The sequence below is a fragment of the Dermacentor andersoni genome, chromosome 10 (genome assembly GCF_023375885.2).
Source record: "Dermacentor andersoni chromosome 10, qqDerAnde1_hic_scaffold, whole genome shotgun sequence".
NCBI classification, from domain to species: domain Eukaryota; kingdom Metazoa; phylum Arthropoda; class Arachnida; order Ixodida; family Ixodidae; genus Dermacentor; species Dermacentor andersoni.
The window spans coordinates 40,044,213-40,072,197 of NC_092823.1; the positions used below are offsets into that span (position 1 = coordinate 40,044,213).

At 46.9% G+C, this 27,985-nt stretch overlaps 2 protein-coding genes and 1 non-coding gene across 6 annotated transcripts in view; 2 read left to right on the forward strand and 1 right to left on the reverse strand.

The window, feature by feature from the left end:
• The window catches only part of LOC126519128 (uncharacterized), a 236,007-nt gene extending 221,372 nt beyond the window's left edge, over positions 1-14,635 (forward strand). For 2 of the 4 annotated variants that reach the window (XR_008610022.2, XR_008610024.2), the window contains exons 2-3: positions 1,418-1,720; positions 2,857-3,169. Coding sequence is in view for 2 of the 4 variants with exons in the window: in XM_072284796.1 (XP_072140897.1) it covers positions 11,891-11,902; positions 14,256-14,561 (318 nt within the window). In the remaining 2 variants the exon portion in view is untranslated. Of the gene's footprint in view, positions 1-1,417; positions 1,721-2,856; positions 3,170-11,868; positions 11,903-14,255 lie in introns of those variants that run through there. The other 2 variants (XM_072284796.1, XM_055065250.1) reach the window with 2 other exon arrangements.
• TRNAT-UGU (transfer RNA threonine (anticodon UGU)) lies at positions 7,470-7,542 on the reverse strand. The gene has a single exon. It is a non-coding gene; the product is annotated as a tRNA-Thr (tRNA).
• Positions 14,636-18,562: 3,927 nt separating the features above from the next.
• The window catches only part of LOC126519010 (uncharacterized), a 43,186-nt gene continuing 33,763 nt past the window's right edge, over positions 18,563-27,985 (forward strand). The window contains exon 1 of the mRNA XM_050168619.3: positions 18,563-18,792. Within this exon, the coding sequence (XP_050024576.2) occupies positions 18,670-18,792 (123 nt within the window). The 5' untranslated portion in view covers positions 18,563-18,669. The remainder of the gene's footprint in view (positions 18,793-27,985) is intronic.

Genomic DNA, 27,985 nt, shown 5'->3' on the forward strand with positions numbered 1-27,985 from the left:
GTTATCCACTCGTCTCGTGGCTGCGTTGGTTCTATCCATCTCTTCCTCCTCTCTCTACCTCTTCTCTACCATTCTGTGCGCCTCCATTCTGGTCTGTTGTACGTAAGCACAAAGGCAAGCGCTGCAATTTCTACAATGCTATTGCGGGGGATCGCGGACAATTACAGACGCCGAGAGGACAGTGAGGACGCCATAGAAATGTCCAAACGAGTTTCTCGCGTCGCCTTTTCTCTCTGCCACGATACTGTCGTGTATGTGGACTCCCTGAACCACCCGCCGACGCGGCGTGCAAGCAGCGAAGAAGTCGAAGGAAGAGGCAAAGAAAGTTTCGCTTTACTTAAGTACAGCGTACAACTACATTTCCTAGATCTGTGACAATATCCATTCACATGTTCAGACCTAGTAAAGGTTGTCGATGTACAAAACAGGTCCCGTTGTCAGAAGCATGACTGGTTGCATTAGTCGCGCATATGTCCCTTTCCGTATTCGAAAACCTGAAAATGAAACTTGTTATTTTGTGCGTGTATATGCGTGCTTTAATATTTGCCACCGGCGTTTAAGGAACACTGAGCCTCTGTAGAAGCTACACAGATTTCTATTTCTGTGGTAATACGTAGAGCAAAATGTGACCAACATTGGCACGGAGAAGCACCGTTATTCTCATAGAGCTTTAAAATCTTAAAAGCAAAACATAACAAGTGCTCTTGCTTAAAACTGCTATCGACTGAAATTCCGCGGCAATACGACCAAAAATGTCGCAGTTTAGCTCAAAAGGCGAAGCGTCAATTTCGATAGCAAATTAATAGATAGCTATGCAAAGTAAGAACAGTTGTCTTATCGGCCGTATAAACTCCTGAACAATCTCTTACTAACTAAACTAATCAGCATGGTGTCACGCACGCACAGGCAAACATAAACACATCTCACTCGACGAGCGGCCACTCGCCGTCAAAACTTCGCCGTGACGAAGAAACCCAGTGAGCGAATTCACTTTCGTGCTTGCTCTCGCTTCAACGCCAACTAAGCGGCGAGAACACAGCGCATACGTGGCTATCAGCCGTCGGCGCACCTGTGGACTATGCACCTATCGCAGACAGCTTTGCAAGATAGGGCCCGCGCGGCCGCGCTCAACCAAAATAATACTTTGAAATCCGCGAACGCCATCCTGATGTAGAGGCACTGTAGGGTACTGGTGCCAAAAATAAAAAAGAAATGAATCTACGCCTTCATATTGTCTTTTAGTTAGCAACTTCTTATCAGTAAACACAGGAAGTAGAGTTTCGAAATGATGTTTTATCGGTCGAAGCCGATGTAGTATATAATTTTACTGCCTAAACACGGCTAAAGTTTTCCTATCACTTCCCTTCCTCTATCTTGAGTGAACATTCGAACGTGAACTGATTTATGCCTTTCCCAGCTGGCGACGTTGTTCTTGGCGCTGGCCTTCTCTGCTGTGTGCCAAGCGGGCCACTACGGAGGCCACGGTGGTGGTCATGGCGGTGATCATGGCGGCTACACGTTCAGCCATGGCTATACGAACTACTTCGACAACCAGAAGGCACATCACGGCTATGGCGGAGGCTACGGAGGGGGAGGCGGAGGAGGAGGGGGAGGAGGATACGGTGGAGGCTACGGCCACGGCCACTACGGCTAACTCCAGGAGTCACAGTGACCTGTACATATGACACGGATGAGATAGAATATGCCACGCAGAGCCGAGGTACGACGTCGTTGGTTTTATAAAGTGTATGTTTTCAATTTTAACTACGTAGCCTGAGCCGACTACCGATTTTCGCTTTGGTTCACTGTAATGCGATAAGAAATACTTAAGTGAATAGAAATACATGATGAAACGCTTAGGTAAATTATCGCAAACCGACAAAGAGTGGGACATCTCTAGGCATCAGTTTTCAAAGGCTCGTTTCAAAACGTAAGCTCAAGTTTATTGACCCTGTAGATATTGTTTTTCCAAGAATCCCGTCCTTCTATATGAGGGACGAAAGCTATGCGAACGTGTATCACATGGGACAACTTGTACACGCATATATAGCTAAACTTGCGCTAGACTCGGGAATCATGTTGAAACGTGATGACCTTGGCATCGAACCAGCTTAACTCCGCAATCGCCAGCATGTGCCCCAGACTACAATACTAAACAAAAATAATTTAATGCTGTGGTTCTGAGTGCTAAAACCACAGTCTGATTATGAGGGCCGTAATCAGGGACTCCGGTTTAGCTTTGAACCCCTGGGATTCATTAACGTGCACCCAATGCACGGTACATACGCGGGCGCTTTTGCATTTCGCCAGCATCGCAATGCGACTGCCGCGGTTTGGATTTGATCCCGTGATTTTGTTTTTAGTAGCTCAACGCCAAAGCCACTAAGCTACCACGCCGGGGTAAAACTACAACACGACGGACTTAATTAGAGGGATATAAAAAATGATCTAATTCCACATGGAGATTTGTCGTGCAAGTAATATGTCTAAACGAGAAGAAAGGGGGTTAACCGAAGGACGCGATTTTTATTAGTCATATCACAAGAAACCAACAAACACAGACACCAAGCACAGCATATACATAGACAACAAGTAATATGTCTGCATTTTTAAGCAGTGTAGCTGAAGATCCGGAAATTATTCGGCCGCAGGCGATTTTAAGGCAATGTTCGAGAAAAAAAAAGTGGTGGTATATGGCAGTTGAACGGAATGTGCTGATAGAACCTTGAAGATAAATGTTCCTGCAGCTTGTTTGAACGATTTCATTTGACAGCCCCGGAAAAAAAATAGTGTCGTTACTGAGGACGAGTTAATCAAATGTCTTTTTTTGTAACATCTTGTGGTCTTGCGTTGCAGATACAAGCGAAAATGCGCACTTTCGAAGGGTTTTCTGAACAAATCAAGCATCCAGAGACCACTGTTACAACGGTGGATCTACAGGCCAACGCAGCAGTAGGATGCAACAGTGTCGATTTAGATGCCACTGAATAAAGCTGCAAGCTTGGAGAAAGTACAGCGTGACGCATGAAAGATGAATGCCAAAAATCAGCAGCCACTGTCTTTCGCCCAGGTACGGGCGAGTCCGACGTTTCGTGGTTGTTTCATACTATATTTCACTGCATGTACTTGTTGCCGAACTTTCGAAACCAATAAACTCTTTCCAAAACAATCTTTTTGTGGTGATCCGAAGTGTTCTAGGGATGGTGCGTAGCGTCAGCGGTTAATGGTAATAAAAAATAATTATTTAGTCATTCTCTTCGGCCACAACTTCAGGGACACCGCGAAGAAAGTTTCCATTGAATGGTCTTTGACAACATGGTTTGACGGTGCAGCGAAAAGATCGATTCCGTATCCCATAGACCCTCAAATGAAATTCAGATTTTCTTTTAGCTTACTGAGGAACGCAGCAACATTGTTACATCGATTTCTAGCCGCCATCAACATTTTCCTACACAAAATATGGTGCTCTGAATCATCATCATGTGCTCGTGGTGAACCGGATGAGGATATCTCAAATGTGCTGGTAACGTGTCTGCTTTGTAACAAGCATAGACGCGAACTGCATATCAAGTTTCGAACAACTGGCAATCCTACGCTCTCCTTAAGTGTCGCGGGTGGAGTCGCTAGTGAAAATAGAACTATTCTCAGACTACGATCATCTCCTTAAATAACAAGGAGGGCGTTTTGTTTCTTGGTTTTGTGCAACCTGGCCTGAAAGTACTGACAATGTGCATGCATTTGAATGTTGGTGCGAAAGCGTCAGGTGGCCCATTGAGAGAAAAACCCTGCGTCTGTCGCCTGTAGCGGCGAAACGGCACCTAAACTCGCATTGCCATTGGCTGCGACGCCACGTCACGTGCTGCGCCTCGACGGAGCAGAGCGAGGGAAAGGGAACACCTGCTGCGGCGCTAGCGCGTAAGGCGCTGCGTAACGGGAGAGGGCGTCGCCGCGACGCCACGTCACCTTCGATCTCATTTTCTGCACGAGCGCTCCTCGATAGAGCAGAGCCAACGCCCTTGACATAGCAGGCCTGTGCACTCTGCTTTACGACGTCATGCTACTTGGACCGAGATTTCCACTCTCGAGCCCGGCGTGACGAAAGTGGTGACGTCAAAACACCGCGGCTTACTCGGGAGCATCCCCATTAGACTCTGTGGCAGTGGGGCAAGGTAGCATGACGTCATGGATAGAAGGAAGTACACAGGCTTTGTGCTGAGGTGGCATGCGGTGTTGGCACCGCGAGCGGCTGCTACTGCTTGCTGTCCCTGGCAGCACGTACCGCTATGGTACATTACCCGCAGCGAAACGCTGGAAGTACCGCTCAGCGCCGTTCAGTTGAACATTAATGCTTTCGCATTCACAACTCATAAGAAGGGCTTATGTGTCCTCGAGTTTTTGTTTGTAACCTCAAGTTTAGGTGCGAAACTAGATATCCCGCTATTTGTTTCTTTTTATTCTTCTTTTGTACGCAGGCACTTTTTCGAACCAATTTTCGCTACTCATAGCGCCTTAGACGATGTAGAAGTGAAATGAAGTAGATCATACATGTTTCAACTTTTTCACATGTCCGCACAGTTAAATGTAATCTAACCTAAACAGGAATACTATAGGGTATCCTACATTAATCACTTGCGTAGAGAAGGCCTGGCAAGCAGAAAAAAATCATAAAACGAAATATGGGCATCAGCTCGCACTGTAATCATGAATTCGAGCAGTCTGTTCTCGAAACTGATAACCTGTTTATTTATAATAAACGATTAAGCTACAATCTCAAGGAAGCAAAGACTCAGTCTGGTATGTTTCGGTATGCTTCTCAGGAAGAAGCTTCGAAACCTGTGACGTCGAACTAAAGTGTCGTCCGTTGCGGTATTGACACGAGATAAAACATGAAAGAATAACATGAAATAAAGCTTCACCTTCATTCTCTCGAGTAGTAATAAACTTTTGGTTACCAAGTGAATCAAGATCGCATTTTGAAAGAATAGTTTACTTGTATATACCAATTACTTCTTGCGGGGCACTCTTTTTTTCAGCCTAATTCGACTTTGCATAGTTGTCGACGGCAACGCTGCTCTGCGTCACTGCTCGCGTCATCGCGGTAACTATTAATATTAATCACAAGTCGCTCCGTGATTGGTGGAGGGGCCAAAGTGCACTGCAAGGTCACCAATTCCCGGTTATGACTGAGAATTCAAAAATGAGTGCATTCACTGTCACGTCACCCGACTGCGATTATGGCGTCAGCTGAGTGACAGCCAAGATGGCCTTAGCGATATGTGACAGCCTGAATCACGGAACAGGGAGGTTAGAGGTGCGGTGAAACAACACATTTAAACATTTATTTACGATTCTGGTAGTTGAAGCCGATTCATCACTGCTCCAAGGCCTTTTTGAGCTGTCGGCGTGACGGGAATTCCCAGCGCTGCGTCACAGATGGTCGATGGTTGCGGTTGTCTTCGGGAATCGTAACAGCGCATTCGTAGACTTCTGCAGCTGTGATGCGCGCGGCCATGGTCCCAAGAGCTTCTGCAGTGAGAAGGGTCACCGCAGTGTACATTCTTGACAATTCTGGACTTCCTCTCCTTCAAGTATTTCATTCCACTACCCCCAGTGCAGGATTGCCAACCTGGCTGAGTCCTCGTATAACCTTCCTGCCTTTCATTTATCCTTTTCACTCTCTCATTCAATCAATCAATCAATCAATCAATCAATCAATCAATCAATCAATCAATCAATCAATCAATCAATCAATCAATCAATCAATCAATCAATCAATCAATCAAATAATCAATCAATCAAAGCTGTATTACATGAGAAGAAACAGTTTATGCAGAAATACTTTATCCACTAGGCTAAATGGCCAGTGACCGGCACAATACAAAGAATGACTAGCAACGCTGTACAACGTTACTATAAATAATTACAAAGAATTATTATACACAATTATTTATTGGCAAAGGATTGTTTGTACTATGGAAAAGTCTATGGAAACTAATCTGCAATAAACGATTAACTATGACTAAGCTTAATAAGCGTATAAAGTGCATAATAGAGAAAAGTCAAACAGGAAATGGTCAAGAACGCTAGGCTAGAGAGAAAGTAGTGCTTACGTATTTTGCCAAAATTCGTTGCATGTTTCAGTTCAAAGGCTAAGTCATTCTGCCTCTTAGCAATGGAAAATATCGAAACTCACAGGACACAGCACACCTGAACCTGTAGCTTTCGGAATCTAATTGCATGGACGAAGAAGTGCCGGCCACTGATTTTCGCCAGTGGTGCTATTCTGGGCACAGTAAAATCCAACCATGATGTCAAAGTTTAGTAATCACGGCATTTCGCGCCAATCAGAGCGTCCGTAGCAGCCGTCTGAGCCGGCTCTGGGCCAATAAGAGCCGAAAATACGTCGGAATTTGTCAGTGTCCAGATTTGCACCCCAGGTCACGAAGACAGAGTGTTTTCAGGTGAAAACTAGAAATGATGAAGTTTAACACTTGCACAGAAGGTGACGTCCACCCGTCACTGATCTTTGGAGTATTTCATTGTTTTTTTCCAAATCGGTACACATATTTAAGGAACTGAACCACGCAGACCAGCAGAAACCGTTTCACTCGCTCCGTCGTACCTTGAAGTGTCCCCACGTCTGTCAATTTCCAAACGTAATCGGTAAAACCACAAAGACTACCAAGGTAAGGGGAGAGTTTAGGCATTCTGTTTTATCATGACATGTGAGTGGCTATATGCGCTTTTAGGTAAGTCATCTTCTCACTTGTTGTAGCCGGGCTCGTCGACGCGGACATAGAAGACACACGAGACAACATTATAGCGCTGTGTGTTGTCTCGTGTGCCTGTTGTATCCGCATCATTGTTCCCGTGCTACAACAAATTAGAGCTCGGGATGTGAAGCACTGAGGTGAAAGCTAGCGAGAGCATCGCTAGATTTAGCTCAACCCGTCGTGGTTGGTCCGTGGCTATAGTGTTGGGCTACTGAGCACGAGGTCGCGGGATCGAATCCCGGCCACGGCGGCCGCATTTCGATGGAGGCGAAATGCGAAAACACCCGTGTACTTAGTTTTAGGTGCACGTTAAAGAAACCCAGGTGGTCCAAATTTCCGGAGTCCTGCACTACGGCGTGCCTCAAAATCAGAAAGTGGTTTAGGCACGTTAGAACCACATAATTTATTAATTAATAGTTTTAGCGCAGAATGCTGTCAGCGCGACGTTTGGCGTGGCGACACATGATGTGACGGAAAACGTCAACATTGCGTTCGTTCTGTCACGTCAATGTGATTGTGCGTCAGTATGAACGAGTAGAAAGGGGGTTAACCGAGGGTCCCGATCTTTATTAATCATATCCTGAGAAGCCGACAAATAAAGACACCAAGGAAAAGATAGGCGAAATTACTTGTACTTACTAATTGAATTAATGAAATGATAAATTAATGGCAATGGAAGTGGATGAAAAAACTACTTGCCGCAGGTGGGGAACGATCCCACGTCTTCGCATCACACGTGCGATGCTCTAACCAATTGAGCTACCACGGCGCGGTTTCCCCATTCACTCTCTTGGGTATTTATGTGATACTACTAGAACTAGCCTTGGGAGTGTTAGCCAGCGCCACCACTCACAAATATTGGCTTCAGATGTGGAACATCCTTTCTGCCGCAGGCGTCATGAGTAAGCGATCTTTCTGGGTGAAGGCAACTGGTCAATAAACCCGGCAACATTGATGCCTTCAGGTAGGTAGTGCGGGTAGCATGGGCGATGCTCGTGGCAGCTAACGGATCACAATAATACTAGCGTGGCGTATTTGCTGTAGCCAGTTTTCACCGTGTTCCCTATTATTGTATTTGTTTGTCTATGCGCTCAGGCCTGCCAGTTCGTAAAGTTACTTTCCTTCGCGGGCAATATACCCAGCCGCAGGGGCTACCTACTCAGTTGGCAGAACGTGCGTAAACCTCCGTGTAATTTAAACGGCTACTGCCTACATAGTATATCCAATGCCGAATCAACTACATGACAGGAGCAAGATTCACAAGAAATATTGATCGCAGCGTATGACGTTTAACCTAACGTTTTTAACGCAAGCAATGAAAAGGTGCAAGCTGGTGTTTTAAAGTCAGATTGTCCGATGGACTGGACCAACCGATTGACCGGCAGCAGGTCAGTATTTCGCCCAGGTTGTCCGTCAGGCAGATTATTTAGCAACGTTTTTTTTTTATTTAGCTATAGAAGAAGGCACGGCTGCAGCCATGGCCGTAGCCGCCATTGTTAGGCAAGGAGTTTTACTGCGATATAAATTATATGGACACTCCAGGCGCATGTATGCCGTCGCCGTCGCCGTGAGGTTCCGTATGAGTGAAAGCGTGTGAGGTTGAGCCGGCGAACACGGTTCAATCTCGCGTGCGCGAGCGAGGAATGCCGCGCAGATGCGTGCCCTCTCAAATGGCTCGTGAGGCAGGGGGGTCGGCGAGCGAGGAGGGGTGTTCTTCTCCGGCGGCTGGTAGGGTGCCTCAATGTCCTACATGCCTGCCGCTCCGTACAGAGTGGAGACAACCACGGTGTCTACTACGGCGTTGGCCAAGCGAATCGCGGACGCCGTAGTAGACGCCTTTGACGGACGCCGTAGGGACGCATTGCCGGCCATCGTGTGTTTTGAATGTGATCTTCAAAGTGACCAAAATGCGCGTCCGCGCGGGTCTCATCTTCAAATCGATCTGCCATGTTTGCAGAGTGCGCGTAGTGCCGGTAGTTTCCTATGCGCTGTGCTTTCGACGTTTCGTTCGCGTTGAAGCGACAGATGCACGGAGGTCAATTGACTCGTGACTGCTGCCGCGATTCGTAACTCCAGCGTTTTTACAGATAGTTTCCGCAATCATCGAGCGAGATGTGTTCATGTTTACTTGTGTGCGCGTGACACCATGCTGGTTAATGTAGTTATAACAAGTTGACGGGCTAGTTGGTTTGAATCCATGGCAGAATGTGAAAGCATGACTGAAATAGGACATAGAAAGAAGCAGGCACACAAAGACAGCGCTGTCTCTGTGTTTCTGCTTCTTTCTACGTCCTCGTTGAGTCACGCTTACACATTCTATCATTGTTAATGTAGTTAGTAAGCGAATGTTTACAATTTTACACGGCTGATGAAACTGCTATCCTTACTTCGTACAGCTATGTACTAATTTGCTATCTCAATCGGTGCTTCGCCTTTCGGGCGCAACTGCGAAATATTTAAACAAGTGTCCGGGAAATCCAGGGCGGTTATTCTTGACGTTCTCGAATTCCACCATATTGGCGCGTTTTGAGCCAATGAGAAATGGCCGAGCGGCCGTGTGATCCAATCCGAGCTTACAAGAGCGTGTGTGCGACAGTATGGCGGAATTCGACAGTCATTGGAATGGCTTACGCAGATGACGTGGGGGCACCACAGTGAAGCGGTGAAGCGAATTAGCGCATTGAAGCGTTCTCCGCTTTAGCAGCCTCGATTAACAATCCGCTATGCGGTCTCTCTGAACTCTGCTTACATAATCAACTGCCTTCCTCTTATTGAGCACTCACATTTACTATCACGATTAGGAATCCTTGCTGTTTCTGCTGCACACCTGCAGTGGCCAAGCCTATGGTTTGCTAAAGAAAAACAACTAAAGCGACCTCTGGTACTGTGATTTGTCAAATATGGAGGGAATAATTGGTGCAGTGCACGGATATGTCCCCTCTTCGGGCTTGGGTCTTCAGACGATCTTGAGAGGGTACCACGACGCGACTGCACCATTCTAGTTCGTCTATGGGTTGGAGCAGCATTTTCAAATGCGTACTCCTTTCTTATCGGAATGTCCAACAGCCCACTTGGTGGCTTCTGCGGGTGCAATGAAACAATCGCGCACCTTCTTTGTCAGTGCTCTCGCTTCAACCCGCAAATAGCAGTCCTCTCAGCCACCCTAGACAAACTGGACAAGCGCACATGGACAGAAAACAAGATCCTTGGAAACTGGCCTACGCGAACACCAGCGCGATCGGCTATGAAGGCGCTGCTGCGGTATTTAAAGGACATTGGACTTTCAGACAGATTGTGACTTCACTGTGTGACGCGTGATTGTACGGTGATAGTGCATAACACTAGGAACGGCTTTGCGGGCTGCGTGATAGTGGCAACAGAAACAGTTTGTGTGCACGTGCGTGTGTGTGTAGTTTCTTTAAATCCTTCTCTCTCTCACCTATCGCATCCCCTTGCCCCTCCCCTCAGTACAGGGTAGCCAACCGGAGATTATCTCTGGTTAACCAACCTGTCTTTTATTTGCTTTTCTCTCTCTCTCCCTCTTGAGAGGGTATTTATTACGCTTCGTCTTCGTAAATTCCTAAGCACTCACAGTTTTCTAAACACAGCGAACAATTATAGTCTCTTTGCGCACGTGCGTAATCATTGCGAATTGTACCACTTTAAGGCAGTATCTTGTTGAAGATTATGAAATTGTTAAGTCTGAAAGCCGTCTTCAGCCATAACTTAAAAAAAAACAATAGGCAAATCCATGGACTCTCCGTACCATTTCGACGCTTGCTGAAGCGCGACATTTGAAGATCTCCATAGACACAGGCGCCATGCACGGTAAGCTTCTTTTGGAAACTCTATGACCGGACCTCCTCAGTACTTAACATTTAGAGAATCCTGCTTAGAAGGCTATCTAGATAACTTATACGGTGGTGCTGTTTCTTCTTTTATTTTTTGTTCTCATAGGCCATTAGCAACCGGCAAAAAAATTAGACAATTTACACATTGGTGACCAACCAATCTATGATAAAACAAGAACAAAAACAGATGTGATAAAGGCAGAAAAAGAACAAGACATTCAATTGAGGTATAACGGGACCCCTGAGGCTTCGAACAACGCACATTCAAGACGCTTACCTCGCTCCAGTTTGATCGTTCAGCCGATTTCTGCGGTCTTTTGTTTCCGCGGTAGCACCGGGAGGCCGGGTGTGAGGGTGGGGGGGAGTAGGACGACGGCTTGTTTAGACGTGCTGCTTGATTTCTTCCCTCTGCGAGCGGAGTTGACGTCCAAACAAGGATACGCTACCGCAGCATATCATCCATGTGTCAGGCAAGCGCTCCTTTGTTTTTCGATGCGTGACGATCATGTGAGGAACAACGCGCATTCCGACAGGCAACGTCAGACCTTCTCAAGCGCATGTCAAAATGTCGAACAGACAACCTTACAGTTGCTGTGGCTATAGTTACAGCGGTGAAAGCAAGAGCCCCCCTCCCCCCTGCCCCCCACTCCCCGCGCTACTCCCCCCCCCCCCCCCCCCGAGAATAAATATATTCGGCTGCTGCCAGCGGCTTGTTTCAAGAATCAAGGCGATGTTGAGACTAAGCGGTAAAAAAAGAGAGAAAAGAAAAAAAAATGACAAAGAAGCAAACAAGAAATCAACCAAGAGCTGCCTGCTTGTAAGAACGGAAACTTGCTCCGAACACCACGCCTGGCGCAGCATTCCGTCGTTCATAAGAGTATGGCGTATACACGTTTTGGTCTCCGAGACCCGAGTGGACGGACAGCAGACCTCGCAAGAATGCCCGCTAGCTTTTTGCGGCCGCGCGAACAATTCAAGGGGCTCGTTGTCTTTTCCACGAGCGCTCTTTATGTTCCCCTCTCTCGGTGTATGGAAGGTGCGGATTAAGCGAACCGTGCACACGCCTCAGTTTGTAGCGATTTGCTTTCTTTTGCCCGTTTCCCCGCTCAGAAACTGGTATCCTTTCGACACGAGCCGATATCCGCGGGCTGACCTTTAATTCGTCACCGCGCGGGTTGGTCCGTTTTGCGGGTGGCCGTATATAAGCGCCGTGGCTCGCTTTTTCGAGAATCAGTGCTCCCCAAGCAACTCCGGCAGCAGTCCGACATGAAGACCATCGTGAGTACTCCAGCGCTGGGTCTACGCTTCGTGGATATATGCATAGGATTCGGTGTCAACCATTCTTCATTTACCTAGAATGCTCAATGAACTTGGCGGAAAGAACGTCTGTGGACTTTCCAGAGACGGTCTGGATAAGTTTTTCGGGTTGGTTGGATGGCACAGTTCTCGTTTTCTTTTGTATAACCTGTAATCTTCGCCTTTTGGTAGCTTTACGCATAAAAATTAATTTAGACAGCCTAAAAAATGCCTAAGGACTTCTTGCGGACGATTTTGTCTGTTTATAGACTCTTTGTTTTATCCACATTAAGGTCTACACACTTGCTAGTGACGGAATTTGTTGACGTGTCTGTCCTTTCGGGGGTCGGGATCTGCAGACTGGCGCGAACGGCTTCCTTCCAGTAATTCCAGGTCATTACCCAACACCTGTTAGACCATAAGTCTTTAGGCTCTCTATAGACTCTCAATCAACTTGACGGAAAGAACGTCTGTAGACTTTCGAGAGACTGACGGGATAAGTTTTTAGGCTTGGTTGGTTGGCATAGTTTTCGTTTTCTTTTGTATCAACTCTAATCTTCGCATAAAAGCGTAGAGCTTCATTTTTCCCAATGTAACTATAATCTGATTTTTTCTTTCGATGACCACAAAAAGTTTCTACTTGCTTTCCTGCCTATTCAAACGATGTATCGATTGAGCAGCGCTCGCTACAATTACCATTCGCCTTCTTTCAGTAGCGACGAAATTTTGTTGTTGAGAACGAGTTACGTACAGTCGACTTGAGATGAAGGCATCATGAATCATGTGCGAAAACCATGTTATATTTTACACTGGACTTAAGTAAGTTCGCCTAATATTTGGCGGCAAGAATTTCCAAAGAGCGATAAAACTACTTGCAATAGGAGATGCGTTCAAGAGAACTGTGAATAACATTTGTAACTCTTATTTCGACATAAACAGAACTAAGTAGTGGATCGTCCGAAGAGATTTTTCACTGAGTAACGTGTTAGTAGCCCACTCCTGGCACTTTCACAGTGCTCAAGCACTTATTCGGTGTGGTGAAGCCTTCACTTTGCACTATTCCACTCAATAGAATTACTTTATGTATACTTAACTAGAAGTGGGAGAACTGAGGAGCTCAATTCTTTGGTAGACGCAACCACATGAAGTCAATATACAATGACGACAAGGAAAGCATAAGGGAAGTTCTTTAAAGTTTTTCATTAAATTGTATTAATGATAACAAAAATGGAAGTGAAAGGCGACGAAAAAAGCAACTTGCCACGCATGGGGACCGAACCCACATTTTCCACATTACATGGGTGGGGGTCTACCGATTGAGCTACGGGGATGATCGCTCTTTCGTCTACTTTCTTCGGTGTTTATGATGTATGTATTCAAGACCTGACTCGGCAAGTGTTAGCCAGTGCCAGCAGTGCCAGTCATGACTGGACGGGGCATTCCCATGCTGGACGCACATGTTACAGTGTCACAGTTTAGGCAAGCAAACCCTTTGCGGAGAGGTAACAGGTTACGTTAACATTTTTCAGAAGTGCCCGTCATAAATGTGGCTAAGCTATTTCTTGTAGGAAAACTCCGTGGCCTAAGCCAATAGCCAATATCAATTTGTCACAACAGCACCAGCGAAACAATTAATCTCATGACGGTCCAGTTGTCCCTTGAACAACTGAGGCATTGAATTGGAGCGGTACTGCTCCAATTCAATTACGACTGGGGCAGCGCTACTACTTTGATAAACTCGTTTCAAGCTTTCGTTGTTCCACTTATCGCATACACCATTTTCACCCAGGCCACAGCACATTAGTTTCCAATAATGTTCCTCTTCGCAATGAGCGCTATAGATAGCTTATGAGCGATTGCCGGCGTTGTATCCTTACTTGCATTCCATAAACTGTGCGCGTGATCTATAAACGTGAGGCGCAAATTCGTGTGAGCTCATCCTGACTGGAAGCAGTGAACGCCGATATCAGGTTCTGTTATCATGGAACAACTTAATTGCGAACACTGTTAACTACTGCATACTCTAAGAATACATTGTTCGTGTACTTCGTGGCGATAGTCTAGTCGTTATAAAATGGAAGCTCGGTGGGGATCGGGCATAATGTTTTATAAGTCTACACTGTTCACGCTAACCCCCGCGTGAGAATGAGATAGGAGCTGTAATCATCACTATCGTCACTATAATGTTTAAATTTGAGTGATAAGGTTTACGGGTACATGGCAGATGCATTAAACTCCCTCGTACTGTGACAAAGTAAACTGTGTTACGCTCTCATGGGAAGTCCAGGGCGGTGTCTACTTAAGGCATGCCCCAACTGACGCCGTCATTTTGCAGCTGTGCACCCTCGTCGTCCTGGTTTTCCTGGCTGCGGCCAACGCTGGCTACTACGGCGGCTACGGCTACGGTCATGGCTATGGTCATGGTTACGGCCATGGCGGATACAGCCACGGCATCACTCATCACTATGACAACCAAAGAGCACACTATGGCTACGGTGGATACGGCCACGGCTACGGCGGATATGGTGGTTATGGCGGCTACGGAGGCTACGGCCACGGCTATGGAGGCTACGGCCATGGCTATGGAGGCTATGGAGGCTACGGTGGCTATGGCGGCTACGGCCACGGCTACTACGGCTAGGCTACTAAACGTTTGACCGAGAACATGACCAACGGACGACATGGGCGAGCACAATAAACAACTGGTCTTCACTATTTCATGCTCCCTTTCTTCTTCATGCTTCTTAAGGAATTAGAGTACAGAATAATTGGCGCCTGGTAAATTCGTGAAACAGTACTGGTACAAAAGTTCAAGTTTTTTAACATTTACCGCTGATCCCAGATGAACCAAGACAATCTCTCTTGTCGAACATATATAATACTAAAACCTCCGAGCACATAAAATTTTGAACAGCGTTTCTAGACATTCCTACGCTGCCACAAAGCGTCTTAATTTCACTCAAGATTTTTGTAACACTTCATCCGCGTGCACGTAAGACATACACGTGTTATTAACTGGATGTGTTAAACCAAATTTTATTGAGATTCATTGTAAAACAGTAATGTACAAAATATTTACTGGATTTAGGCCTGAACGTCAAGAGCCAAGTATTTATTTTTAAGCAGTGCAGACATTCCTATACGTTTTCTTTTCTTGTTCCAGCCTTTCTGCGCTAAGAAGAGGGGGGGGGGGGGGGGGGGCTCTGATTTCATATGTGCCCAAGTTCGTGAAAATAGGCCCATCTTGTAAATTATCGTAATAATCATAAATCTTCAAACCAGGGACCACTCTGATACTTTGAATTAGGGGAGTGTGAATGGCAATTTCTGTGTCCGAATCGAATACGAATCGTATAGTGCCAGAAATGAATTGAATCGAATCAAGTCCCGAATACTTTTCGAATAACGAATCGCCGCTTTCACAACGAATACAAAACGAGGTTTACATCCCACTATTCATAACATTAGCAAGTTTCTGTCATTACATTGCCAGTTATGGAACGTTTTATACTAAAAGCACGAATGGACCATTAGGAACAAATAAGCACTTGGTTCGCGTACATAGGACTCTTAGGAAAGAGCGAATGATCGCTGCATGAACGGTAATGTCTGACACTCTCAGCAAAGTATCTTGCTTTACTACATTAGTTCTCGTGTTTTGTGCATATGCGATGACTGCTAGGAAGAAATTCATCACTCTTTTTTCAAATTTCATGCTTCATTGCGCACAGTTGACGTTTTGGAATATTCGAAAACTATTCGACAACTATTAGTATTTACGAATACCAACTATTCGATTCAAATTCAAAAGTTTCAAATAGTCGCGCACCCCTACTTTTCATTCCATTTTTTTGAACAGGATCTATAAGCGCTTGACATGCTGGTATATATTTTGTAGGTTCACGTTATCTTAACCCTGAGATACTCATGGAAAACCCCACACTATCGTGAGAACTAACGGGAATCTCCGGGCAACGCTAAACGGTTCCACCGCAATATCAAGAACCATGCAGCTCGCACACAGCATCAGACGCGTCACAGGTATGAAACGCCGGAATAATATAGCCGGAGCCCAGTATTAAAAGGCTCCGGTATAGCCAACCTTACGCCTACCTTTCGCGTGCGTCACGTCGCATATCAACACGTTGTTAATAAAAGTGAGACCACGCCAGTGTCTCCAATGCTTTCTTTGTGGCAGCTAGAGCCTACAGAGCCGCTGTGTGAGCTTGCACCACATTCGAGTTTGGTCTCCGCGTCCCCAGTTTTCTCCTCGTGGTGGCTAACAATACACAGGCCACGTTTACTTGAACCCGACAGGATTAGGTCAAGTCAGAAATCGGGCTGAGGCAGCCCGACTCGACAGCACTTGTATCAAATCGTACCCGACATGTTGAGATTGTTGCGAAGCCCTGCGTCGAGGCCAGAGACACGACAACGCGTCCGGTTAACCGTTGCTGGCGGTGAACCAGTGACGTAGCCAGGAATTGTTTCCCTGGTGAAAGGGTCTCGCATGTAACCGAGGAAGGGAGGCGGGGCAGGCAAGTGTTGTCACTCGGTGTTTAAGCGGAGGGTTTATTGCGTAGGTGTCCACTAACGGCTCACTAACAGTAGGCCGACACGACACCGATTTCGGTCTGCCGACTGTCGGCGACAGCGTCTTTTACCTCCGTGTCGGCGCCTATGTCCCACTGTACCGACGCCGACAATCTGCCGACGGTCGGCCGAGAGCTCCGTGTCAATACAGTGTGACTGAGGCGCCGACACGAAGGTAAAAAAAAACTTTGTCGCTGGACTGTCCGTTTTGGCCGCTGCTGATTGGATGGAGCGGTGAGAGCGAGGAGGCGACGAATGGCCCCAGCCAACCAGTGGCGGTCGAAATGGACAGTCGACTAGGTGGACTCTTACAGAATAACCCCCCCCCCCCACTGGTATGAATGGAACGGTCAGAAGAACATCAAGATAAATCTACTTAGTTTTTTTTTTTAATCTGGGTGCTGGTGCCGGCGGCCTTCCTTCGATTTCGTCTCGTGCACTATCGAGGGCCCTGCAACGCCGCTGCCAGTGCTCGTCGCCACGCCTGCATTCTTCGACGCCCCCAGTTCAGCGTTCAACCATGTCACTGGTTTCAATGTGTCGCCTTCAGGAGAAACTGCCAATTTCGCGGCTTCCTTCTTTTTCAGAGGAGACACATATACTGGAATGGCCTCTCCCACAGCAAAGTTCTTATCGCCTGCTCTTCAACCTTCGCAGAAAACATAACGAATCATCTTTCGAGTTCATTAATGTGACAATTATTTCCATTCTTTGTAACTCTTTCCGTGTGTGATAGCACCCTCTCGTTGGCGTTTAAGGATAATAAAAGAAAGTAACGAGATCGGTAGTGATGCCATCAACGTCGCCGTCATGCCATCGTCGTTTCGCCGTCTTGCGACAGACAGACAGACAGACAACTTTATTGAGGTCCTGAGGGACTAGCCGGCAGAGACCCGTTGGGGTCCCCGGCTGTCCGCTGGCTGCTCCCATGTCCGAATCGGGAGGCCAAGCCTCTCCGCTCTTTCACGGGCCCTCTGGACGGCCATGGACTGCTTGCTACACAAACACGTTTTTGCATCTCGTAACGCTTAGCAAAACCAAGGGCAAGCCATTTTGGAATGCTGACTTCACAGGGCATCGCAACAGAAGGCTACGAAGGCGCTGCCACAGTCTTGTAAAAGTACAACATAACTGCGCAAGCGACTTTAGCTTGAATTTCTGTTCGTCGTGCAGCACATGATCTTGTGCTGTGATAACGTGCGGCGATTATGGCCGGCTGTAATCGTGCGTCTGTTGCTCGCTGTCTCCCCTCCTCTCTCTGCTGTGTCACTTTCCCCACTTCCCCCTTTGCCAAGAGTAGGGTAGCAAACCGCACTTTCAGTTCTGGTTAACCTTCCTGCATTTCTCCTTTCTTTTCATTTCTCTCTCCAAAGTTGTTCGTGTAATGTTATCACAGTGCGCGGCATTACCATTATATTTGTTACAGTCGACTCCCGTTAATTCGACCCGTGCGGGACCATAAGTTTGGTTAGAATATCCCATAGCTCGAATTAAGAAATGGCGGAAACATGAACGAAGAAAAATAAGCCTTTTTTTTTCTTGAATTAGACGCATATTTGCTCCTTCTTTTGGGGCGTATCTTTGCCACACAACGATAATCGTCATCTGCCTTGCTTGCGTTTCCTTTCTTGAAAAGGACGCTCCCACTACTTTCCTGTCGGGAATGCTATGTCATGCTGATAACGCGCATTCCGTTCGTTACTGGAAAGCACCGGACTCGCCGCGTTAAAGAAAGGGAATGCGACAAGACAGTTGATGATTATCGTTGTGTGGCAAAAGGGCGTAATTTTGCTTAAGAGTGCAGGAATAAACCGCGGAGTGTACTGTAGGGCTACTTTGGGTATTGACAAGAAAGCGTCGCCGTGATACGGTGAGCCAAAGAAAAATTCAATTAACTTTTGCATATATGGCTTTATCTTTTCAGCCTACATAGTAATAAAGTGATCGAATTATGTGTAGAAATCGAATGTGTTTCTGACTATTTTATTTTTTGCCGTCCGATATCTTTATTCAGTCGCTTCATTCGTTGCTACAAAGGGGGCGCTTTCGCTCTTATCGCGTCGGACGATATTGTGTTCGTCTGCTTCTGCCGCTTTCTAAGCACGTGCAGGTTTTTTCGTGTGCTCTGCAGTTAGACTTTCTTACTGTGCCCGCGAATGTTCCGGCAATGTCGAAAAAACGCTGAGGAAAGGACACAAGGCGTGCTGCTCGGCTGTGCGGTGTGGTATCTCGGGGAGCAGCACAAGGATGAAATTTTTCCGTTTCCCAGCGGACGAAAGGTGAGAACACTTTTTTCCGCAGTCGTTATGAAGAACCAAGCGCAGTCCTTATCAAAACAGGACGAAAGGAAAGTTCTTACGTGGTTGCTCTCTAGTGAATACATTTCTCGTTAGGAGCGGGTCATTTCATGAGCCGATTGATGCTAGCCGACGCGCAGACGGAAATTTTGCTTTGGTTTATGTTAGTGGTTGCTCTTCATTTTTTCCTCGACTAAAAAACTAACAATTTATACTTTTAAAGGCATTTAAATGTTTGCTGCTCGAACTGGCTACGCTGGCGAGCATTCAAGTGACCCTGTTTATTTTTTTGTTGTTGTTGTGACATTACCACCCTTAAATGCTCATGAACACTGCAGAACCTAAAAAAAATACAATTATGTAGCAGTCACCGTTTGTGTTTTGAATTACAAGAAGTTAGAGTTACACGCGCGACGACCGAGGTGCGCTTCACTCTTCAACCTGTGCCTCGAAGGGTAGATTTGTTTTCTTCACTTCTTAGCCACCGTGGTTCCTTGGTGGCTATGATGTCGGGCCGCTATAAGCACGAGGTCGCGGGATCGAATCTCTGCCACGGTGGCCGCATTTCGATGGGGGCGAACTGCGAAAACAGCCGTGCACTTAAATTTAGGTGCACGTTAAAGAACCCCAAAAGGTCCAAATTCCCCGAGTCCCCGCATTACGGCGTGCCTCATAAGGAGGTCTTGGTTTCGGTACGCAAAACCATGCGTGCGTTGAATTAAAATATTTTCGTCGCTTCTTCCTACTTTCAACTTAGTTTTTCATTTAGGTATCCTTTAATCATTACCACGCGGTATTTCCCCCAATTGTCAGATGTGACATGTAATGAAATCACGCCAAATGGAATGCCCTAGCGGGGCTAACAAGGTAGCAGATGCACAAGGCCTACCGACTGTGCCCGGACCCTTTCACATAAGTGGAAGAGCAGTCCCTGATGCATGGATGAAGGTAAGCAAAACAAGTTATTAGTGGTTGCAAATCTCTGCTTCTGCAGTTCATTATTTTCGTGCAGGAACCGATTGACAGGGAACGGCGCAAGTGCAATGAACACGGCGAGCGCTGCCTTTTCGACGCCGTCTCTTTGGACGCCGGTTACCATGTGACGTTACGCAGCAAAATTTGTTCCGCGTGCGCCAAGAAACCGCGCTCTTGTCAGTTTCTCTTTATCGCTTGCTCCCCCGCAGGGGCGTCTGCGCAAGCAGGCGTTTGGTGTGTTGCGACACCACGGACCTCAGCACACGAGGGTTGGACCCTCCCGCGTGTAGCCGTGCGCGGCTTAGCCGTGTCCGGGGAAAGGGGGATCCTGGGGGTTGAGCCGATGCCGGGTGTTCGGACCTTTAAGGCCCCCCGGCGGAGGCAACACGCCTCTTTGGCCTCTGCTTCACGTAGACGGCACCCCCGGACTGACCCACCCGGGGGAAATCGGTAGTCGCCTTTTCCTGTTTCTCTCTTCTCAAACCTTCGTCTTTATCTCTCCCTTTTTGATCTTTCCTGCCTTCTTCTCTCTTCCATTTACTTCCTTTCTCCACGGCGGCAAGGGTTAACCTTGTGTGGATATCCTACCTTGGGTACACCATATTGGGTTATAGTGATGGCGTACGGCTGGCGTCGTGCAGGCTTGTACACAAGCTCTGCCGCGTCCCCTCGTTGGGCTCCGTGGTGGGCGGTCGGCGCTGTTGCCGAATCTTATATATTCTCATGGAAACTTCTTTCCCCAAACTTCCTGATCGCCCTCCGAAACGAGGGCGCACCGAAGATGTACTTCAGTTTTTCGGACGCCAAACCCAGAACTTTCCCCGCTTCCATGTTATTCATTCCGAAAAGCCAAACAAAGCAGTGCGAAACATTTCACCATTCCTTGTTTCAAAGTCCCTAACTGATAATTTTGGTCCAGGTTACAAGGTGTCGAGGATGGCAAGCGGCGACCTCCTCCTGGAGCTCCGCGATGTAAAACAGTATGAGAAACTACCGCAACTAGTGTCATTTGGAGAGACCCCCATAACAGTAACCCCGCACCGTACAATGAACACCACCCGTGGTGTCGTGTCAGATGATGATTTGCTTGAGCTGTCTGAAGCGGAACTATTGGAGGGCTTCAGTGAGCAAAATGTTATCAATGTTAGAAGAATAAAAATAAGGCGAGATGGTAAAGAGATTCAGACGAAGCACTTAATAATCACCTTTGGTTCAAGTGTCCTGCTCGAGTCAATCGAGGCCGGGTATATCAAGCTCCGTGTTAGGCCGTACGTGCCCAACCCACTCCGTTGTTTCAAATGCCAGCGCTTTGGCCACAGCTCGCAGAGCTGCCGAGGCCGCCAAACTTGTGCTAAATGTAGTGCCCACGAACACACATCTGAAGCTTGTGAGAATGCTCTCCACTGTGTAAACTGTGATGGGGAGCACGCCGCATACTCGCGGTCGTGCCCCTCCTGGAAGAAGGAAAAAGAAATCGTGACGATCAAAGTTAAAGAGAATATTTCATTCAAAGAGGCACGTAGGCGGGTATCGTACCTGCCCAAGAAAGCATTTGCTAATGTGGCGCGTCAGGGGGCAGCGTCACAACGGCCTCCGGCGGCTGTCCGACCCACAAGCAGTGAGTCGGCAGCTACGCCATCTACCCCCGCGGTGGTTGCAGCTAGCGCTGCTCCGCCAACCCAACAGACGGGGCCATCGACCCCGAAGGTGGGCGCAGCCGAAGCTGCCCCAACCTCGGAGACCCCTTCCAGCGCTGGCAACGGCCAGCGCAGCCAAATCCCTCAGGGAGCCCCATCGACCTCCGGGCTGGTGGGCGCAGGGGTCTTGCCTTCCAAGGCGGGACTCCCCCTGAAAACTTCTCGCTCGCAAGAGCGCTTGTCCAGCGTCTCACAGGAGGCAATGGACACTACACCTGTCCCCAAGGCGCACCAAACGCCTAAGGAGCGTCGAGACTCGCTCGAACGCTTCAGAAAGAACAAAACACCTATTACAGGGCCTCGAAAGGGCTCTGTAATGTAAGGCATCCACTCCGTTTCCGTAAACACAGCACCAATTTACCTTAAACATGGATACACAAATCATTCAATGGAACATCAGAGGTCTCCTTAGAAACCTTGATGATTTGCTAGAACTCATCCACAAACATAATCCAAAAGTGCTGTGTTTACAGAAAACACACTTAAAATCTAAACACACAAACTTTCTCCGTACGTATGTTACGTTTCGCAAAGATCGCGATGATGCCGTCGCATCATCGGGTGGTGTTGCGATTCTTACTCATAGAAGTATTGCGTGTCAACCTTTACAGCTACAAACGCCCCTTGAAGCAGTGGCGGTTCGAGTTGTCCTACTAAACAAACTCATCACCATTTGCTCCCTTTACATACCCCCGCATTACCAACTGAACAAACACGAATTTCACTCCTTGATCGATCAATTGCCAGAACCTTATGCTCTTCTTGGCGATTTCAATGCGCACAGCTCCCTGTGGGGCGACTCTCGTATAGATGCGCGAGGTCGCCTTGTTGAACAGTTCCTTTTTTCTTCTGGAGCGTGCCTTCTCAATAAGAAAGAACCCACATATTACTCTCTTGCAAACCGATCCTTTTCGTCGATAGATCTTAGTATAGTCTCCCCGTCTCACCGACAACCCTTACGGTAGCGACCACTTCCCTATACTGCTAAGATCACATAAAGAAAACGAATATCCACCATACGCTCCTAGGTGGAAGATTGAGACAGCTGATTGGGAGAAATTTCGATCTCTAACTAGTATCTCATGGGCTGACCTGTCTTCCTTAGGAATTGACGCTGCAGTCGAGTTTTTTACAGCATTTATAATAGATGTCGCATTTAAATGCATATCAGAAGTAAAAGGCTTGGCCTGCAAACGACGTGTCCCATGGTGGAACGACGATTGTAGGATCGCTCGTAAAAAACAGAACAGGGCGTGGGGGTTGCTACGCGCTTCTCCCACTGCAGAGAATCTAGTCAACTTTAAAAAAGTAAAATCCGAAGGCAGGCGAACCCGCCGACAGGCCAGACGAGAAAGTTGGCAGAAGTTTCTATCGAGTATTAACTCGTTCAGAGATGAGGCGAAAGCCTGGAACAGGGTCAATAGGATAAGAGGGCGACAAGCACATGCACTCCCTTTGGTAAACACAGAAGGCGATACCCTACAAGATCAGGCGGACTCACTTGGGGAGCACTTTGAGAGCGTGTCAAGTGCCAACCATTACTCGCAATCCTTTCTCAAATATAAACAAATAGAAGAATGTAAGCCACTCATGAGAAAATGTCAACAGAATGAACCATACAACTGTCCTTTTAGCATTGCCGAGTTGAGAGCTGCCTTGAGCGCATGCAAGAGCTCTGCACCGGGATCTGACAGAATCATGTATGAAATGATCAAAAACTTACATAAAGACACCCAAGTTACACTAGTCACATTTTTCAACACGATTTGGGCTGCGGGATACTTCCCGACTACATGGAAAGAAGCCATTGTGATCCCGGTTTTGAAACAAGGCAAAGATCCTTCCTCAGTGGCAAGTTACCGCCCGATAGCCCTGACAAGTTGCCTTTGTAAGGTATTTGAAAAAATGATCAATCGCCGTCTCGTGCATCTCCTAGAGTCCAGTAAAATGCTTGACCCATTTCAATGTGGTTTTCGGGAAGGACGATCTACAACCGACCATCTTGTGCGCATCGAAGCGAGCATTCGCGATGCCTTCGTGCACAAGCAATCCTTCTTATCTGTATTTCTGGATATGGAAAAAGCGTACGACACAACCTGGCGGTACGGAATCCTGCGCGATCTTTCCGCGCTAGGTATCCGCGGCAATATGCTAAATACTATAGAGAGCTACCTAGAGAACCGTACATTTCGAGTGAAAATAGGTCCTGCACTGTCGCGTACATTTAAACAGGAAACTGGGGTACCCCAGGGTGGCGTACTCAGCTGCATGCTCTTTGTCGTAAAGATGAACACGCTTCGTGCATCTTTACCACCAGCTATTTTCTATTCCGTCTACGTGGACGATATACAAATAGGTTTTAAATCCTGCAACCTCAGTCTGCGAGAGACAGGTACAGCATGGTTTGAACAAGGTGTCACAGTGGGCAGAGAAAAATGGATTTAAAATCAATCCTCACAAGAGTTCTTGTGTACTGTATACAAGAAAGAGAGGCCTGGTTCCGGATCCTTGCTTAGAACTGTGTGGACAACAGATACCTGTAAACAAAGAACACAAATTTCTAGGTATTATACTTGACAACAGACTCACTTTCATCCCACACATAAAACATCTTAAAGAAAAATGTCTGAAAACAATGAACCTCTTGAAACTTCTATCGCAAACTACGTGGGGTAGTGACAGGACGTGCCTAATGAATCTCTATAAGAGCCTGATTCGGTCACGATTAGATTATGGTGCCGTGATCTACCATTCTGCCGCCCCGAGCGCGCTAAAGATGCTAGATCCGGTCCACCATCTAGGAATCCGCTTAGCCACGGGCGCTTTCAGAACCAGTCCCATACAAAGTTTATATGCAGAATCGAATGAGTGGTCACTTCATATCCAGAGAACATACATCAGCCAAACATATTTTTTGAAAGTCCACTCTAATCCTCAACATCCGTGTTATAATACCGTTAACGAGATGACATACGCTACACTCTTTCGCAATCGTCCCTCTGTAAGACAGCCTTTCTCGCTGCGTGTGAGGGAGCTTAGTGAAGAAATGCAAGTTCCACTCCTCGAGCTTCGCCTAATGCATCCAGCCAAGCTGCTACCTCCTTGGGAGTGGCAGCTGATACAATGCGACACATCTTTCGTTCAAGTTACAAAGCACGCTTCAGACATTGAAATCCAAATGCATTTCTGGTAACTCCAACACAAACACTCCTGCACGGAGTTCTACACAGACGCATCGAAGTCGCACGACGGGGTGTCCTATGCAGCCGTCGGTCCATCCTTCTCGGAATCCGGCGTACTGCATCCGGAAACTAGTATCTTTACGGCTGAAGCCTACGCAATATTATCGACCGTGAAGCATATAAGGAAATCAAAACTCAAAAGATCAATTATATATACAGACTCCCTAAGTGTCGTGAAGTCTTTGATATCGTTCTGTAAGCACAAAAATCCTGTTATAATTGAACTCTATTCCGTGTTATGTAAGGCATATGTATCTAACCAGCATGTGATTATTTGCTGGCTGCCTGGCCATAGGGGCATCCAGGGTAACGTTCTAGTGGACCAGATGGCCACATCAATTTCATTGAATGCAGTTAATCCTACTGCTTCAGTCCCTGTCACAGACCTGAAGCCTCTGTTAAGAAGGAAACTACGAAACCACTGGCAACTCATGTGGGACGAAGAAATAAATAATAAACTGCATGTAATAAAGCCACAATTAGGTTTCTGGCCTCCTGTAACAAAATCCCGCCGGACAGATGTCCTCTTCTGCCGTCTAAGAATAGGACACACTTTTGGAACACATAACTTTTTACTCACGGGAAACGAGCCTCCAACCTGTGGTAGATGCGGGGAGAGGCTGACCGTCCTCCACGTTCTACTGGAGTGTCGGGAAGCCGAATCTGAAAGAAGGAAACATTTTCTCTTAGCATACCGGCAGCACATCCCCCTTCATCCTGTTATGTTACTTGGTCCAGAACCACTCTTTGACACCATTGCAGTCTTAAGTTACCTGAAAGATGTTGTATTGCATGTTGTTAGCCCCACATGTTCGTAGCGTCTCCTCTCTTCAGAGGATGGCGCTGTGATAGTTCCCTCGTATAGCACGTGCCTCTAGGCCCTTGTGTTTCAAGGGCTCCGGCGAGGCAACAGTGCTCCAGCTATTTTTACCATCTCATATATTTTCAATTCTATGTCATTCTTTTACGATGGATTTTAATGTTCATAGTATTCGTCATTAGTCATTGCCATAATTTTATATCACGTAGATTTTATGCACTTTACAGCAACTATTTTTAGGCCACTTTACAGCCAAGTCACATCTCCATAATACATCGTCAACATCACCACTTGTCATGGCGCTCTTTGGCCACACCTGGCCCTTGCGCCATTAAACACCACATATCATCATCATTTATCGCTTGCTCATAATCGGTGCGCGATGTCCCGCATTATTGGCTAAACTAAAAAGCGGAACAGTTTTCCCTGATGATGAGCGAATTCACGTTCGTAAAAAGTCGCCCCGCGCTTGGCGCTACAGCATGCGATACGGCGAAGCCAGTCCCTGGCGCGCGCTGCCGTGTTCTCGCTAGGTTTCGTTATCGCATTGTAGCAGAAATTCTTCCGGAGCAAACATTCTAATGCTCAGTTGCCCTGCAGCTTTAAACGATTGGAGGTTTTCCTCTTATAGGCATCTTGCAGAAATATGAAGCCCAAGTAAATAAAACGCCCAACTATACCTGATTCTTGGCAATATCAATAAAGAACTTCCATCGATCAAGAAAACTAGAAAAGAAACACTGACGCCTAGTATTCTCCGCCGGCTATTCATAAATCGGCAATGCTTAACGCGTTACATCAACACATATATGATTGTGAAGCACGCCGTAATGGAGGACTCCAGAATAATTCTGACCACCTGGGGTTCTTTAACCTGCACCCAGTGCAGGCACACAGGCGTTTTTGGCATTTCACCCCTGTGGAACAACGATATTGGTACTATCGGTCAACCTGTACATGCCGAATGATGCGAAAACAAAAGCATAGAAACGCAGTCCTACAAAATACGAAACCTGATGACAATTGAGAGCACAAAGCCGACTTCGAGCCTTTCAATTCATACTTATTAGAAACATTAGGTTGGAAAGTCTGTGCTTCAGGAAAAGTGCGACGACAATGTTTGTATTTGCGCTCGGTTGTCATAAACGTGAAAGGTGTATTCGCGCTAAAGTTGTAAAGATGGCCACAGCGGCTATATGCGGGATGCGCACAGATGCAAGCTGGCGAAAACTAATTGCCAATGACGCTCCATACAGTGGTGTTTTCTATCTCTATGGCGGTATTCTGTAACGAAGCATGTGACAAAATTTTCTTCATAGCTCTTAGATGCCCGCGCACCTTGCATTGGGTGCACGAGGTGGTCGAAATTAATCCGCAGTCCCCTACTACGGCGTGCCTCATAATCAGGTCGTGGTTTTCGCACGTCAAACACCAGAGTTTAATTTCTGAATTCCTATCACAATAACAAAGACCGGAGCGTGCCTTCACATCATCATTGTACATAACCATTGTGTACACTGTATATATTCAGCAACATTTTATATAATGTGACAATTAATTTATGTGCGCCTGTGTGTTTCTGCGGGTCTATGTTAGTGAGTGTGGACTCGCACGCATCTTTGAATACGTTCCGCGTACACAATGCCTCGTGCTTTGTATATGTTGTCGTCCTGGTGGAATTGTGTCGTCATTGTGACTCAGTGTTCGTATCGTCTTTTGTGGAAATAAACGTTTTAGAAACACAGTTATACCGTATGCATCGCCGAAGAACGAAAACTACGGAGAATAAGCCCCCGTTGCGAATCCAAGAAGGCGTTTTGCATGGTTTGAAAGGTGTTTATATGTGGCACTGTGTAGCCCTATATGTTAGGCGTGGCGCTCCCTTTACAACCGTGCCTTACCCGTACGCGGAAGCCAACCAATACTCCCAGCGCGTCTTCAAGGACAAGTTCAGAACCCCGTGCGGCGTCTACGACCGTAGGTGCGGCGTCCCATAACAGCGTCTCTAAACGCTAGCTTTCAAGAAGAGAGAATGCGAGAACATTCCCCTTAGCACCGTGCCACTGTGCGGTACCACCGGTACCACCACATGGTCGTCCTGTACCGCCGTTTGATTTTTACCGCGCTGGTAGACTACACTATCTTAAGGACCGGCTGGCGAAGACGGCTTTGACTCTCGCAAGAGACTGCGGTGATGGTTCCTAAAGAATGCCGAACACATTAAAAAGTCCGCGGACTTGCAGGACTTTACCGAATCGCAGCATAATTTTCAGCCAAGCTATAACATGCCCGAGTACCGTGCATTGGGTGCACGTTATAAGGAATCCGAGGTGGTCGAAATTAATCCGCAGTCCCCCACTACGGCGTGCCTCATAATCAGGTCGCGGTTTTCGCACGTCAAACACCAGAATTTAATTTCTGAGTTTCTATCACAATAACAA